The 16,546-nt window shown below is 40.7% G+C and overlaps 1 protein-coding gene across 2 annotated transcripts in view; it reads left to right on the top strand.

Annotated features, from left to right (window-relative positions):
• Nucleotides 1-15,747, top strand: part of ptenb (phosphatase and tensin homolog B) — a 173,770-nt gene extending 158,023 nt beyond the window's left edge. For both annotated transcript variants that reach the window (XM_080205488.1, XM_080205489.1), the window contains 2 exons: nt 1,378-1,593; nt 12,133-15,747. In XM_080205488.1, coding sequence (XP_080061614.1) covers nt 1,378-1,593; nt 12,133-12,321 — 405 coding nt within the window. In that variant the 3' untranslated portion in view covers nt 12,322-15,747. The remainder of the gene's footprint in view (nt 1-1,377; nt 1,594-12,132) is intronic.
• The last annotated feature ends 799 nt before the right edge of the window (nt 15,748-16,546 follow it).

The raw sequence follows: 16,546 nt of genomic DNA on the forward strand, positions 1-16,546 counted from the left end.
AATTTGCAATTTGGAATTGGTGTAAGGGATAGGTGGATACAAAATATTAATCTGACAGTTTTGTATTTTCCCTATTGCAAATAACTTGCTTATCAACAGGAAAAAGGAAAGAGGTTTTCATTTCTTTTTTATTCATCAGTTCCCAACCTGAAGACATTACGGCCATTAAATCCATTCCACAGGCACAGACCCCTGAGATATTCACCCTTGTGGTTCTCAATAATGTGCAGTTCTCTGTCTTGTCAGCCAGCAATTTGAATGCAGGAGTTCACATGTGTGCTTAATCATTTCTCTCCCGGTGCCAATACCTGTGCGTTCTAATAAGGGCTGCTGGATAGCAGTTGGGAGTAGAGTGTTGGCTGATTTTCTCTCTTTGACCTAGATCCACTGATGTATACTATAGCACCTTTGGCTGAGATCAGCTAACTTGACACAGGATGAAATTTTCTGGCCCTTCCCACCAGCAGGATCTTCTGGTCCTGTCAAAGGCTAATCTCTGCGGTGAATTCCCTAGTGGTGGGAGGATTGACGAGCCATGCAAAACGCCGTGGAAGGTCCTGCTAACAGCCAATCGTGAACTGTCTTTGTTGCCAGAAAGTCCCACCCTCAAAGTAGAAATTGAATCTAGCTAGGGAACTTGAATACACTTGCTGAACCTTTAAGGAAACATTTTGGATGGATTCCTTTATTTCGCCTGCATCCCCCGTTTCATTAGTTTATTATTTAAAACAGAAGTACTTTATTTTTTGCTCCTCTTTTCCTTGCTTCTTCTCTCCTCCAGGACATGCAACATCTGCAGCTAATCTTCTATCAGGTCTGTATGAGTGCATACTTTTTAATTTATTACAGTACTTTAAATTTTCAGTTAGTAACTTTCAGTCATTTATGTCTGGTTTAGATTGTTCTATTCCTAATAGCCACATGCATTTTTCTTTGGTGCCTTTTCCCAGTACAGTAAGAAAATTTATTCAGACATCTAGAAGATGGTAAGACTGCTGCAATGGCTGTAATTCAATCATTTATCTACTTCCAGACTTCCAGAAGTTACTCCTTCACATCAACTTGAAAATTGAGCATTAGAAGTTGGGTAGAACAAGTTGTTAAACACTGAATAAATTTACTCCTGATTCTTATCAACATCTTGAACAGGATTCAAAATAGTTTTCCCCTCAAACCTTTATTCCCTACCACCAAACAGGCCATTGATTTCCCCCCACTGCTTCTCTTAGCAGTCATTTTGTTTTTAAGGCTGAGGATTCAATCTTGGGATCATTTTTCAGCCATAGTGTGGCTTAAATGGAGTAAGCTATTTCTTATAATGAAGAGTGGACTTCATTAATGTTAAATGAGATTTATGGATTGCTTTCTTTCCTTCAGGATAAAATGTTCCATTTCTGGATAAATACATTCTTCATCCCACAACCAAATGAGAACTTAGATAAAGTAGAAAATGGCAGCATAGTTACAGACAAGGATGATGATGGTTGGCGTACAGACAATGACAAGGAATATCTGGCCCTCACATTGACTAAAAATGAACTTGACAAGGCAAATAAAGACAAGGCCAACAGATACTTCTCACCAAATTTCAAGGTTAGTAAAGAGTTCCTTATAAAATGTTGGAAATGGAAAGTATAATATTATACTCATTTTGAATTTAGTGCCAGATGATTTTGTGCTTACTAATGTCGAAACCTCTTAGTGTTATTATTGGCCACTGGTTATTGAATACCTGATCTGTTTGATTTTGTAGAATCTTGGCTCATTTTAGATTTTTGGTACTAAACCAATATCTGAAAATCAGTCTGATTTTATTGACGTTATGAATCTCATCTACCAAGATTTATTTTTCTTGCAGAAACCTGGCAATGTATATATCAGATAATAGAAGAGGAAATGAACAAATTATTAACCACTGAGGCAGTAGGGTTGTTCTTTTACTATTAATTGTATGATCAATTGGTTGACACCTCCATGGAAAGTGTTTGTGTAGAATTACACTAGTTGTATCAGTTTTGGACACATATGGGATTATTGAAGAATGGTTCTTGTTAACCTCGTTATGATCTTTGGCCAGAATTATGGGATGGCGAAAGGGAAATCCTGGTTGGGGTGCTCTTTCAGAGAGTCAGTGCAGACTTGATGGACTAAATGGCCTCCTTTTGCACTGTAAGGATTCTATAGTGTTTGTTAATGGAAAATTCTCACCTGCATTCATACTTTCAGCATTTTTCAAACAAGTAAGTTGGTATGCTAACTTTTTTTACTCCAACTTAACATCTAATTAGTGCAGTGAAACTAGAGAGCAACGGATGTTCAACCTGGTTCAAAAAGGAAGAATAGAAAACAGTAGGAATCTGTAGACTAGTTAGCCTAGTGTCATTGCCGGAACCTCCTTTCATTGGAGACATAGTAATTAAAAATTTAGAAATTTATGGATGAATCAATTGAGGTAACATAATTTGTTACAGGAAAGTTGTGATAGAGGCAGGGACTGACATAAGAACATAAGAACGTAAGAAATAGGAGCAGGAGTAGGCCAACTAGCCCTTCGAGCCTGCCTCGCCATTCAATAAGATCATGGCTGATCTGTCGTGGCTCAGTTCCACATTCCCGCCCTCTCCCCATAACCCTTAATCCCCTCTCTCATCAAAAACCCATCAACCCGCGTCTTAAAAATATTTAGCGAGGCAGCCTCCACCACTTCAACGGGCAGAGAATTCCAGAGATTCACCACCCTTTGAGTGAAGAAGTTCCTCCTCAACTCCGTTCTAAACCACGCCCCCCTTTATCTTGAGGCTGTGCCCCCTAGTCCTACTATCCTTTCTGAGCGGGAAGAGTCTCTCCACCTCTGTCCTATCCATCCCATTCATCATCTTATACGTCTCAATGAGATCTCCCCTCATCCTTCTAAACTCTAACGAGTACAAGCCTAATTTATTCAGCCTCTCCTCATAGCTCAACCTCCTCAACTCCAGCATCAGCCTAGTAAACCTCCTCTGCACTGCCTCCAAGGCCAAAATATCCTTGCGTAAGTACGGCGCCCAAAACTGCACACACATTTCGTGTATGCAAATTTTCAAAGGCATTTGACGCAGTCTCAAAAGAGAACTATTAAAAGCAATCATGAGTATGATGCAAGAAAAAATACAGCAGCTTGGAAACAAAATTGGTCAACAAACAGGAAACCAAAAGTTTAGGATGAATAGACATTGCCTGAACTTACAAAAGTATTTGAAATTGTTTCCCAAAGGTCCATGCTAGATCCACTTTTATGCTGTGCACATTAAGGTTTGGACTGGCATATGGGGACACTACCTCAAAATTTGATAACACAAGAACAGAAGTTGTGGAAAATAGTGAAGAAGACTGCAAGTGATTTTAATGAAGTGTCCTTCATATGTTCAATGCCAAATAAAATTTGAAACTACTGTGCAATGAGTAGATTGGTAGGTGGCTTTGCAGTAGAATGTGGATTGAGAGACAGCACATTCTGGGAGCCAGCCGTATATTTGTTCTATCACCAAGGCCACTTCCCTCCACCTGTACAATATTGCCCATTTCTAGCCCACTTCAAGTTCATCTGTGGACATGGCCATCCACGCCTTTGTTATCTCTAGATGGGATTATTCTAATATTTTCTTGGCCAGCCTTCCATCCTCCACCCTCTACAAACTTAGCAACTCTGTTGCCCATATCCTAACTCAGACCAAGTCCCATTTGCCCATCACCATTGTGCTGACTGACCAACATTGGCTGTCCATCTGACAATTTTAAAATTCCCATCCTTAGCCGCGGTTCTCCCATCCCGCTACATTAATTTTTTAGCGCAGTGGACCAGGAGAATCACGCGTCGGCCAATTTGCGGGGTTCCTGTGTGTGTTTGCGCCGTGCCCTGCTTCCAGTGGTGTCGGAAATTGGCTGGGAGGTAGGGCTAGCATTTAAATAGCACTTAAATAGTGTGTAACATACTATTAGTGGACCTGGCACTGAATTCTCTGGGTCCACTAACATCTCCCAACCCCACAGTGTTTCACTCCAGCAGGAATTACACTAAAACAAAGAAAATTACAGCACAGGAACAGGCCTTTCAAGCCTGCACCAACCACGCTGCCCGATTTGAACTAAAACCCCCTACCTTTCCGGGGACATATCCCTCTATTCCCATCCTATTCGTGTATTTGTCAAGACGCACCTTAAAAGTTACTATCATATCTACTTCAACTTCCTCTCGGGTAGTGAGTTCCTGGCACCCACTACCCTCTGTGTGAAAAAACATACCTAGTACATTTCCTTTAAATCTCACTCCTTGCACCTTAAACCTAAGCCGCCTAGTAATTGACTCTTCCACCCTGGGAAAAAGCTTCTAAATATCCACTCTGTCCATGCCCCTCGTAATCTTGTAGACCTCTATCAAGTCGCCCCTCAACGTCTGTCGTTCCAATGAGAACAAACAAAGTTTCTCCAACCTCTCCTCATAGCTAATGCCCTACAGACCAGGCAACACATGGTAAATCTTCTCTGTACCCTCTCCAAAACCTCCACATCCTTGTGGTAGTGTGCAACTAGAATTGAACACTATATTCCAAGTGTGGTCTAACTAAGATTCTATAAAGCTGCAACATGACTTGCCAATTTTTAAACTCCGTGCCGATGAAGGCAAGCATGCCACGTGTCTTCTTGACTACCTTCTCTATCTGCGTTCGCACTTTCAGTGACCTGTGTACCTGTACACCCAGATCCCTCTGTCTGTCAATACTCTTAAGGGTTCTGCTATTTACTGTATTTACTTCCAGGGAACGAGCAGCCCAACCCCACTGGAGTGAAGGGGGGAGAGATTGGGGTCCCCCAGAGGGAAGGGTGATGTTGGGCGGGGTTGTGCCTTCTAGGCATTGGCAACCTGGCAGTGCCAGCCTGTATCTCCTGTCACTGCCCAAGGGGCAAAGTGCCAATACCCAGGGGGCATCCTGGCACTGCCCATTGGGCATAGGACAGGGTCTGTTGGGGCAGGCCTAGGGGTGGGACCTGCTGGAGTGGGACCTAAGGGGCGATTGGTAGGGCTGCCCACCTCTGTTCTTCAAATCTGTCCAGAGCTTCATTCCTTCCTAAAAATTCTCAAACTCTCTAAGATCTTGCCCTTTCTGGCCCAATTTTAATCGCTTCATCATTGGCGGCCATATCTTCAACTGCCTAGGCCCTATGCAATGGAATTCCTACCTCCTCCTTTAAGGAGGATTCTTAAAATCGATCTCTGTGGCATAGCTTTTTATCATCTGTCCGAATTTTTCTTTGGAAGGTAGAGTTTCAAATTTTATTTGCTGTTGCTCATATGAAGGACACTATATTAAAGACATTTGCATAAATGCAAGCTATTGTGTTAATGGAATGTGACTTATGTGTGGATAAGTAATGATACTTGAGTTCACAAACACAATTCCTTGAATTAAGAATGCAGAAAAATAACAGCAAAATTGAAGCAGAGAATTGAGTGAAAATGAGGTAGAGAGATTAATTTTGGATCGCAATGGTCCTTTGGTAGAGCTCACATAATGGATAGAATGACCTGTTTCTCTTGTTTTTGTGCTATAGATTTCTGTGTTTCGAGTCATAGAGTTTTACAGCACAGAAAGAGGCCCGACAGCCTATTGTGTCTGTGCTGGCTATCAAGCACCTATTTATTCTAATTCCATTTTCTAGCACTTGGTCCGTAGCCTTGTATGCTATGGCATTTTGAGCTCTCGTCTAAATGCTTCTGCAGGTGTACACCACTGCAACAACTCTTTACATCTTGAGATCTTCCTTGTATGACATACCTCCTTTTTAACACTGAAGTTTCATACCTCTACATTTTAGACACTTAAAAACTGATATGGAATATAAAAATATATCCTACTCAGTAATGAGGCATTGTCAAATTTGTTTTCAACTTCAATTGGCAATTATCTTGTTAGCCTTATTAGTGATGGATATGTTCACAAAGTTGATAAAATTCAGATATTTATTGGGGCCTGGAACCTGGAATGGGATTTTCTGACCCTTCCTACAGGTGAGATCTTCCAGTCTTGCCAAAGGTGAACCCTCTGCAGGGGGTTGCCCAGCAGAATGGCTGGTGTACAATGCAAATGGCCATTGACTTCAGTGGGACCAATAAGAGCAGAATCCAGTGCTGGAAAGCCTGCCACAGGGAAAGCAATGACATAGTGATTTTGTGACTGGGCTAATCCAGAAACTCAGAGTAATGCTCTGGGCTTTATGGCTGTGACAACCTAATTCTGAACCATATTTTGTTTTTCTCCCTATCAGTAGCATTTCTTTTATGCACAAACATTCAATATCTCAGGTTTTGTTAGATTTTGCAGCACTTTTCTGTAGTTTGCCTTTATTTATGATTTTCTTGGTTTACAAAGTTTTTGGTACATTGGTTAATAAGTGCTTCAGAACCTTAGCTAGATTTTCACATCCCCACATTGGAAATAAATGATTTTGGCTGAACTGCTTCTGTTATGCAACTTGAAAAAAAGAGAATTCAAAATCAAATTTGATTTTATAAAATATAACCATATTGTGTTTGAGAAGAAGTTATCTTCACTTTTTCATTCTATTCACGAGCAACTGGGAGGCAGGGTGGAGTAATAGCCGACAAAAGGACCCTTGTATACCTAATGTAAACCTTGGCAGTTGCAGTGTCACCGCTTAAAATTTTGACATTTGCCAACACTTTTCCAGAATTCAGATTTGGCAAGGGTTCTTTAGCAAACAATGGACTGATAAGATCAGAGACCCTTTCATTAACATGATTCCCTAAATAATAGAGGACTCTCCTGAGGTTTCTCAAACAAAGCCTTCATCCAACAGATGTAACTTCACATTTTTATTTGCAGAGGTATAGAACTGCTCATATCTGATATCAACAAAATGAAGCCACTAAACAAGCTGAGGTTGTTAGATTGTGTTTTTTCTAGTACAGTAAAGCGGGTGATTATTATACTATTAATTCCAGAGGGGAGCCTAGAAATCTGTAAGGGAGAGACATCCTTGTTGATTCCTGAGAACATACTCTTACTTATAAGTGAAACTTCTGTCCAATGTTGACATTTTCCAATCTAAGATTGTTCCCTTCTCACCATTTACGTGGCTATTATTATTATTATTACGTGGCAAGATTGGGGGAAAGGCAAATTGTGCAGAGGGTGTGGAGAGTCTGCAGAAGGATCTAGATAGGCTGGGCGAATGGGCCAGGAAATGGCAAATGGAATTTAATGTTGGCAAGTGTGAGGTGGTCCACTTTGGTAGGAAGAATGGTAGGAAGGACTATTACTTACGAGGCGAAAAACTGCAGCAGGCGACGGTGCAGAGGGACCTCGGGGTCTTTGTGCATGAGTCGCAAAAACCCAGCTTGCAGGTGCAGCAGGTGGTCAGGAAGGCGAATGGGATGCTGGCCTTCATAGCGAGGGGGATTGAATATAAAAGTAGGGAGGTCTTGCTGCGGCTGTATAGGGCATTGGTGAGGCCGCAGCTGGAGTACTGTGTGCAGTTTTGGGCGCCGCACCTGTGCAAGGATATTTTGGCCCTGGAGGGAGTGCAGAGGAGGTTTACTAGGCTGATACCGGAGTTGAGGGGATTGAGCTATGAGGAGAGGCTGAATAAACTAGGCTTGTACTCGTTAGAGTTTAGAAGAATGAGGGGAGATCTCATTGAGACGTATAAGATGATGAATGGGATGGATAGGATAGAGGTGGAGAGACTCTTCCCGCTCAAAAAAGACAGTAGGACTAGGGGGCACAGCCTCAAGATAAAGGGGAGGCGGTTTAGAACGGAGTTGAGGAGGAACTCCTTCACTCAAAGGGTGGTGAATCTCTGGAATTCTCTGCCCGTTGAAGTGGTGGAGGCTGCCTCGCTAAATATTTTTAAGAAGCGGGTTGATGGGTTCTTGATAAGAGAGGGGATTAAGGGTTATGGGGAGAGGGCGGGAAAGTGGAACTGAGCCACGACAGATCAGCCATGATCTTATTGAATGGTGGGGCAGGCTCGAAGGGCTAGATGGCCTACTCCTGCTCCTATTTCTTATGTTCTTATGTTCTTATTAGTTACTCAGGTTATCAAGTTCCCAGACTTTTGTACATAGCTTTCAGGACGCAAGGATGTTTTGGAAACTAAGAGTTAATTGGCATGCTACATGATTTGAGTTGCAGATTAAGGAACCATGGTTTACACAGTTATTTAGCAGTACAGAACTTGAGTATTGCTTGAAAAGATACGTGTTAAAGCTTTTTGTCCTGCACTCATCAGGGCATATTACAAGAATACCAATATATAGGGAACCAATTGTTGCTCACCTAGTGCATTCTCCATAGCAACACCTCTACCAATCAGTCTACTTGTCAACCAATCAGCACTTTTTTCTCATAACAGTATAAACTGTTGTTTCCCCCTTGTATTGTATTGTTGCAAACTGTGCTGATGAATGGAGACAAAAAGCTTTGACATGTCTCTTATTTTCAGCAAGAACCATGATTTGTTGGTTAAGATTTTTAATCTTGGAACCCCATTATAATGCAGTATATGCTTTAGTTTGGAAGTGAAAACAGCTGTTAGTAATTGGAAAAAGATTGCGGGGAGGAGGGGGCGAGGTGAGCGCACAAGGTGAAAAGGAACCTGTGCCTTGTGTTATTGTGAATAGTTCTATGTGAAGGAAAAGGCTGGCTCGAGATTTGTATTTTGTTCAATTGGTAAACAGTGACTTCAGTGAGAATACAAAATCTCTTGCTAACCTGTCTAAATTACTGGAAAATCATATTTAAAATAAGTAGAGAACTATTTTTTTTAAAAAAGCATTGGAACTGTCTTTTTAAAAGTGGGCACCCTGACCCTTGCATAATTTCACATCATTTTTTGCTGAGTTTCAGTCAGATATGTGCTTCTGAACTTGTCATGTCTGGGTTACTGGAGCTCCAAAAGCAAACTTGGGGAAAATCAGGCAGGGGTGTTTGGTACAGTATTCAGATTGAAAGGCTGTATTATGTCTGAGGTGATTATGTCCACACTCCAAAGCAGCAAGGATAACAGCTGAGATTGCGTGTTCTGCATCAAGATCACCATGGAGATCTTGATGCAGAAATTTGGTCCTGCGTTGCTGCAGACCATGCACTCCTGTTCAGGCACTTGCTGGGATCCATGAGTGCCAATGCCAGAAGACGGCAGGGTTTCACAAGCTTGCAGTATCTGCCCTTCCATTCCAGGGAGGAAGCCAGAGACCCTTGGGCAACCTGTGTGAGGAGGATCAGCTGATGCACAGGTGACCCTTGGAGTGTCCTGGTTATCTGAATCCCATCTCCCTGTTACCATTTCAGCTCCAACTCATCAGGCCAAGGAAGGTAACACTGACACGTAGCCAGGCCCCAAATGCACACTTGGGCCCTCCAGGTCCTAGTCTCCATAGAATGCCTGCCAAGGTCATCACAAACAATAGGGCGCAGCAGACAACAAGCTGCCTCCACCTCTGCTGTGGATGTTGGAGTTGCATAGTGGAAGGGTTAGAAAAGTCAAGAAACTCTAGTTGTACAGTGTAGGCACGGGTGTTAAGCACTTTTATATAACATTCACCTCTGTAAATAAACTCTGATTAATTAAATCTTTTCTATGGTTCCTTATTCTGATGAGCTGGGTTCCTGTAGTTGTAACCTGAAAACTGGATTCCTGCACCAGAAAAAAGCAGGGTGGTCAGTTCAGGGCTTCTTTCATGTGCTTTCTGCAAAGTTTCCAGCACATTGCTGGCATCCCTTCAGTGATTGAACACATTAGTCATGCCTATTTCTTGTAGGGAATGAGGATATCTTCCACAATGTGAAGTGCTGGTGTCACTCATTCCAGTCGTTGTCCATGTGTGCTCTCTGCTCCTTTGAGCTGCAGCTGGCCCCGTTATCCATATGCCTCCACCTCTGGTGACACTGAACATCAAAGCTACAGCTCACAAAGGATGACTTTAGTCATTGAGAGCAAGCAAGTTGCTATCAACCAGATAGGAATCAGACATTCTCAGAAACTCTGAGGATCTATGCATTGTCCCCACAGTAAGTTGTCATAGTCCTCTTAGAGCCTATGGGCAATCTCTGCATCCCCATGATAGGAATTGTATCACAGAGTGCGGTGCACCTTTTCATCAAATGGGAGAGCAATGATTACAGAAGCTATGTGAAGATAATGGGAAGACCTTATTGGATCTCCTCATCAATCTCCGTGAATCTAGCAGCTGTGAGCTCAAACGCCTCATCTGGACATTGCCATTGTCACATGGCTGTCATCCTCCTTCAAGGACCTCCTCAATCTCGTCCCCTTCGACATCCTCCTCAGCAGAGGAAATATGCCCCCGTCCCCTATCTCTTCCTCAGGCAGTTCCTTCCATGTTGTGGTGCCAGATTGTGCAGGGTGCAGCAAACAACCACAATGTGTGACGCACTCAGTGGATTGTATTACAAGGCTCCACCAGACCAGTTAATGCATCAGAACTTCATCTTCAGCAAGCCAGTGGTCTGCTCCACCCACGTGCAAGTTGCAGCATGAGTCTCGTTGTCTCAGCTGCACTCTGATGTTTGCACAGGCATCCTTAATCACCTCCTCAGTGGGTAGCCCTTCTCCCTGAAGAGCCAACTGTGCAGCTCTTGTGGATCTCGAGATATGAGGGATCTGAGAGCAGCTTTGAATGTAGATATTAAGCATGTTCACAAGGAATTGGGCGTGCATCTGAAGGATGGGTTTAGTGTGGTCATAGAGCAGCAGAACATTCAGCGAGTGGAAGCCCTTGTGGTTTTCCATAGATCACTGATTTACATCTTGAGACCTGAGTGGCTGATGAGGAGTAGGGATGATTGGAGCAAGCTTTTACGCCAACGTGAAATACAACTTTGTCCTCCTCACAATATTTTCCACACCCATCGCCAAACCTGCCCTATGCTAACAGGAATGAAAAATCTTAGCCAAAGAGTACAGGCCCTGGTATATATTTCATAATACTTCTAAGTCATGCATTATAGTTTTTTTTTGCATATAGATGAGTCCAGAGCAATGGGCTGTAAATGTGTTGGCCACAATTGGGTGAATTTTATTTCAGAAAATGTGCAACATGCTGTCCCATGGAGCTGCTCAAACAAGTTTAAGGGTAGTCTTAATTCATACAGGTGAGAAAAAGGAATACTGCTATTATGAGTCAGGGTAAAAAGCATAATTACAGTGGAAGGACATGATGGTCTTTAAACACTGATGTTGGACTGAAACGCATGCTTTTGTGCAGTAATTATGGCTGGAATTCCACGTATGTAGGTGACACCACAATCATTTTATTTCGTTTATTTTTTGGAATGTATTTGTTGCCCATCCCTGTGTGCTTAATACTTTGAGTCAACCATGTGGCATGGAACTGAAATCTCACAGACCAGACAAAGTGAGGATGGCAGTCGGGTTTCTGTGACAGAAGGGAAAATTCGTGTGGTTGTTTTTTGCTGATAACCTGCAAATCACCAGATTTCATTTACAGCAGGGAGAGATTTGAACTTTCAGCCTCTGGATTGTTAGGCATTACCAACTGCTGGGCTACTGATTTACAAACATGTTCCACCTCATTGTTCTGTTTTGAACACTGCCACAATAATATAATCCAAGCCTTACAGAATTGTGGGTGTATGTACTACTGTACCCTGTTGACATGTAGCTGTTATCAGTTTTCTGTGGTTAATTCAAGTAATATCAATTGTTTCTGTTCCTTACTGGACTTAACAGCTGGGACTAAAACAACTTAGACCATAGTTTCTGGATTTGTACATATTGTATACCACTGTGATTTCATTTCAATGTGTGTTGCATACTATTTTGAAGTATCAGTGCCATACTTGTGATGTCAGGTTGAAAATGCACTGAAATTCAAGCTTCGTGGGCGCAATCTGTCATTCAAGTACCTGTTTTGATTTACCTGTCTAAAATAGCGAGATTACAGTGGCACAATGTTTATTATCAATTTGTAGGAAGATTCATTACACCAAAGAACAAGTTTCTTTCTTAGAAGTTTCTTCTGAAATTCAAAAAAGTTCTGAAAATTGACGTGATATATCTGATGAGTAATTGTTATTTTTTACTGTACAGGTGAAGCTGTTATTCACAAAAACGGTAGAGGAACGACAACAACATCCCATGGGCAATAGTTCAACTACAGTAACGCCAGATGTTAGTGATAATGAACCAGAGGACTATAGATACTCAGACACCACTGACTCTGACCCAGAGAATGAACCTTTTGATGAAGATCAGCATACGCAGATAACGAAAGTCTGAAATATTTTTATGGGAAAATTAAAACTGCAAGAAAAAGGAAACAAACTTGAATAAACTGAAAGCAAGTACCTTTTTTAATGGCAATAGGACAATGTGTCAAGTAAAATGCTACACCAATTATAGGAACAATGATCTTTTCCTGACCAATGTTGTTTAGCCCCATACATACATCCGCAAGGTTTTGACACTGTTGTCCGATGAAAAGAGATTGCGTGGATATGTTATGTGTATACATTTTTGTGTGTCAAGTGACACACACAATCGCAATCAGGAAAAAAGAGGCACTTTCCCATTTAATTCCAGTTTTATAAAAAGTGGAGACAGATCTGGTGTGTACGTAGGAAATTTTTTCCTTTTGTGTTATGTTGCCAACAGTAGGTGCTAACTTACCTGTACAAAGGGTTTGTGCCCTGCCCCCTTAAATCCATCTAATGACAGATCAGTCTGTTATCAGCTAGGAGGATTTATGAAAAGGTTTGCATAAAATGCATGTTTTGGGAAAAGGGATAAGAGAGGATGCACAGAAAGGAAAAAAAAATCCATTCTCTGGTTCCAGTACCACCTACAGCTCATTGCACCTTTCTGTAAGGCATTAAGCCTTGGTGATTGTGCAATGTGCTGCGACTGCTGCTTGCTTTTTGTGCTTTCAAAGCACACTGGTGCTAGAAAAGGCAGCTGGATTGAGGAATTCTTTCTGGGAGGAGGCTTGAACCTCAGATAAAATTAAAACAGCTTACTGGTCCACAGATGTACAGACTGTGGAGTCCATGTAGGGAAAATTTTCAAGTTTTTTCCTTCCTTTCTTAGGGGATGTTACAAGCTGGAGTCCCTTGGTAATAATGGCTTAATCTTATAGATGTGGCAGCATGCCCGCTCAAAGTTATGACAGTTAATGTAAAAAGGAGAATTTTACAATGATTTAATAAGTTAGCTAGAATTATTTTAATTGGTGCTGCTCCACTATGTCCTGTGTAACCAAGGCCAGTGCTTGAAGTTGATCACTCTTTTGTTAGTACTGTTTTGGACTTTAAGTCAGTATCTATATAAATTACCCTCATTACATTTATGTAGTACTAGCTGTTTTATTTCTGTTGGCAAGATGCCTTCTTTCTCCAGGTCTAGTATTGGCATTTGATATGTGGTAAGGGAAGATTTGGATTGGGAGTATGCAGCATTTTTAGGTGATGTGTGTCACATGCATAATATATGTTGTGTGCAAGTAAACAGGGAAAACTGTTGCAACTTGTGTTTCAACAGGATAAACAGGTTTTGACAAAAGGTCGCAGTATGCACAAGATTTTAACATTAAAAATAAAAGGTTTTGTACTCATATCTAGGAAGCTGTGTATACGTTATTCATCTGTAACAGCATGAAATGAAGTCTGTTGTACTCTGTTGGGTCATGTGTTAAAGCGGTAGTCGTTGTCATTTCCTGTAATTGTGGAAAAATAGAACTGCATACTCCCATGGGGCCCAGCCAAATGGAGTTACACAGACGTGGTAAATGTCTGCTGTGAGAATCCCTTTGTGCCCTCTTGAAAGAGGGAAAAGTAGACTGTTATAGATGGCAAAACTGTATTTTGCTGGAGGGTTATTGCATTAAATTGTATCTATTATTTTCTTTACTTCAGCACTAAATTTAATATGCTTGGCCATTTGGTGATGGACAACTACAATTACAAACATTGCATCCAGCTTGGGCTGGAAGTAACTTCCCAAAACATTTAGTGTTGGTTAGTGTCTAGATGTTTCAGTTCTGGTGTCTGTTCTTGCTATAAACCATGAATCTTTAAAATTTTTCTTTGTAGTGGCGCTTTAAAACTGTCCAAAAGCTAATGTGAAGAGCATGAGTTGTGCAGTGAAAGAAAAATGGACAAATGTAGCTCAAGAGGGAAGGAATATAGGTTTATAGATAAAATTACAAACTTCTGTTAACAGTTTTCTTTTATTGATGAGACGTTCCTTTTAATTTTTTTATTGATTTTTTTCCCCCCCTCCCTTTCAAAATCCCTTCACTTCTTTGATCACAACTGAACATTTGAGACATGCCACTTTGAAGAGTTTCCTTATGTATATCATCTTTCATAAAGACGTTTATTATTTTTATATTGATAATAAAAGGAAATTTTGACAACCAGGAGCAGGCAATAAAAGCCAGTTTGTAAAAGGTGCACAAAAACAAGTGAAGGAAAACTTTCCTGCCTTACATGCCTTGGAAATACTTAGCTTGGCTTCAGGCAAAGTATTTATACAGCTTTATTTTCCCTTTAACATTAGGGGGCAAAGAGACGGCCCTTCCATCTTCAGAACACTGAAAATAAAATTCTCAGTGTCACTTGGAACGCTAAGGAGCCGGGTTAAGAGCAGCTGCATATTGTACCAGGCTTTTGCACTGTAAGAGTTTTTTTCATTTTCTGTTGAAAATTGAGGGTGTATTGGGGTCCATAAACAACTTTTCCAAACCTTCTAAAGGCCTTGCATGCTGAAGGTGGGAAAGGTGGTAATAGTATGTTTTCATATTCTTGTATTGATACCATCCCTGTAGAGCCAGACATACGTTACTTTGACTGAAAAAGTTGTCCAGTCTCTTTTTTTATTTATGACAGTATTCATAATTAGTCTGGTAAATACATTCTGTAGGTTATCTCTCAAGTTTCCAGACTATACGCTTAATAAAAATTCTTTGGATGTGCAGCAGCTTAATGTCCGAAATTGTTTGTTGACAGCATCACTGTAAAGGAATTTACTTGGCCATCCTTAGTCATCTGTAGCCCCACTGAATTATATTTGCCACAGTAAATCACAAAGGGCAGTTGCATGGGTGGCCTCAGGGGTCCTGCACTGTGGCACAAGATATGGGCTGAGTGGATTTCACAGGCAGCATCCAATATCCAAGTTTCAGCTTTAAAATATTCATAAGGTGCCAGTGTGAGAGTCCATGTCATTAGTAATACCAGATTTGTGCAATATGTTTAACAAAGCCTGTGGTTGCCACAAAGTGCCTCTTGTTTACTTAAAATACTGTTCAAAATTCTGTCATCATGCATGCAGATGGAAAAGGTGGAACTGTGCACTATAAAGGGGCTTCACTGCAGTGTAGGACAAAGCTGCCTGCTGCTCTGCCTGTTCAGATTTGGATTTTGTTTCATATAGAATATGTATACAAAAATATATTTTCAGCCTGTAAAACAGCCTTTTCCATTTCAGCCTGTTAAAGATACTATTGTGCTGTGCAGCTATTTGCTCTGTGTGTAATGCTATGCACTGAGAATACAGAAAAAGTAAACCAACAAATGTAAATTGTACAGATTATTGATGCTGATAAAATCCAATGTCCATTTGTTATTGTATGTGTTGTTTGTTAACTACCCTTTATCTTACTGTTATAAACTCCACTTTAAACTGATTAAAGTCTCATTCTTGTCATTGTGCAGTGGTCATAGTATTTAACCTCAAGTGTACCATCTTGAATGGTTATATTTGCCTTCATAATCCTGTTTTTTTGCTAAATCAATGTAATTTTGTGGAAGAAAGATGCAAAAGTATTATGCCATGACTTAAGTACTATATCTTAAAATGTGCAAAGTGTATCCACTGTTTTTGATTGAGAAAATCTGAAGGTCTTAACATAATTGGCTCAATTGTTTCTTTAGTAATAAGGCAGTTTTAGGTAAAAAAAAACCTAATGAGTGCTGTGACTGACTTTATGGCCATAAAATGATCAGTATTGTTCACTTTTACATCCAATCCACTCCCGTGCGGTTTGCCACACCCCCGTCCCCAATTAATTTTACCACAAAATAAATATTGTAAAGCTCTTTTTGTCCTTATTTCACTTATCTAGAAAAATATCTGTTCTTGCATCCAACCACTATTGACCAGGCCCATGGTTTACACTTCCATTTTTTTAACCTGAAACTCTGTTCAGTGTACCAATTGACCGTTGTGTGAAGCTTTCTGACATTCCTCAATCAAACCTCTTGTCCACAACAACTAATTGTATTTATATAGATTTATATGATGCCTTTACCAGAGTAAAACATTACACCAACTGTTAAAGTTCATCTAGAAGTAATAGTTCAGAACTAACTCTGCTATTTAGTATCTTATTTTCTGTTTCCTTGCAATGCCTTCATTCAAGATTGAAAAATGTCCAGGTTTCTCGGGTCTTTCCTTTTTGGTCTCATTTTCTGATACTAAGGGTCAGCCTTGTTCTGCATCAATT

The sequence above is a fragment of the Carcharhinus amblyrhynchos genome, chromosome 17 (genome assembly GCF_965287045.1).
Source record: "Carcharhinus amblyrhynchos chromosome 17, sCarAmb.v2.hapA, whole genome shotgun sequence".
Lineage (NCBI taxonomy): Eukaryota > Metazoa > Chordata > Chondrichthyes > Carcharhiniformes > Carcharhinidae > Carcharhinus > Carcharhinus amblyrhynchos.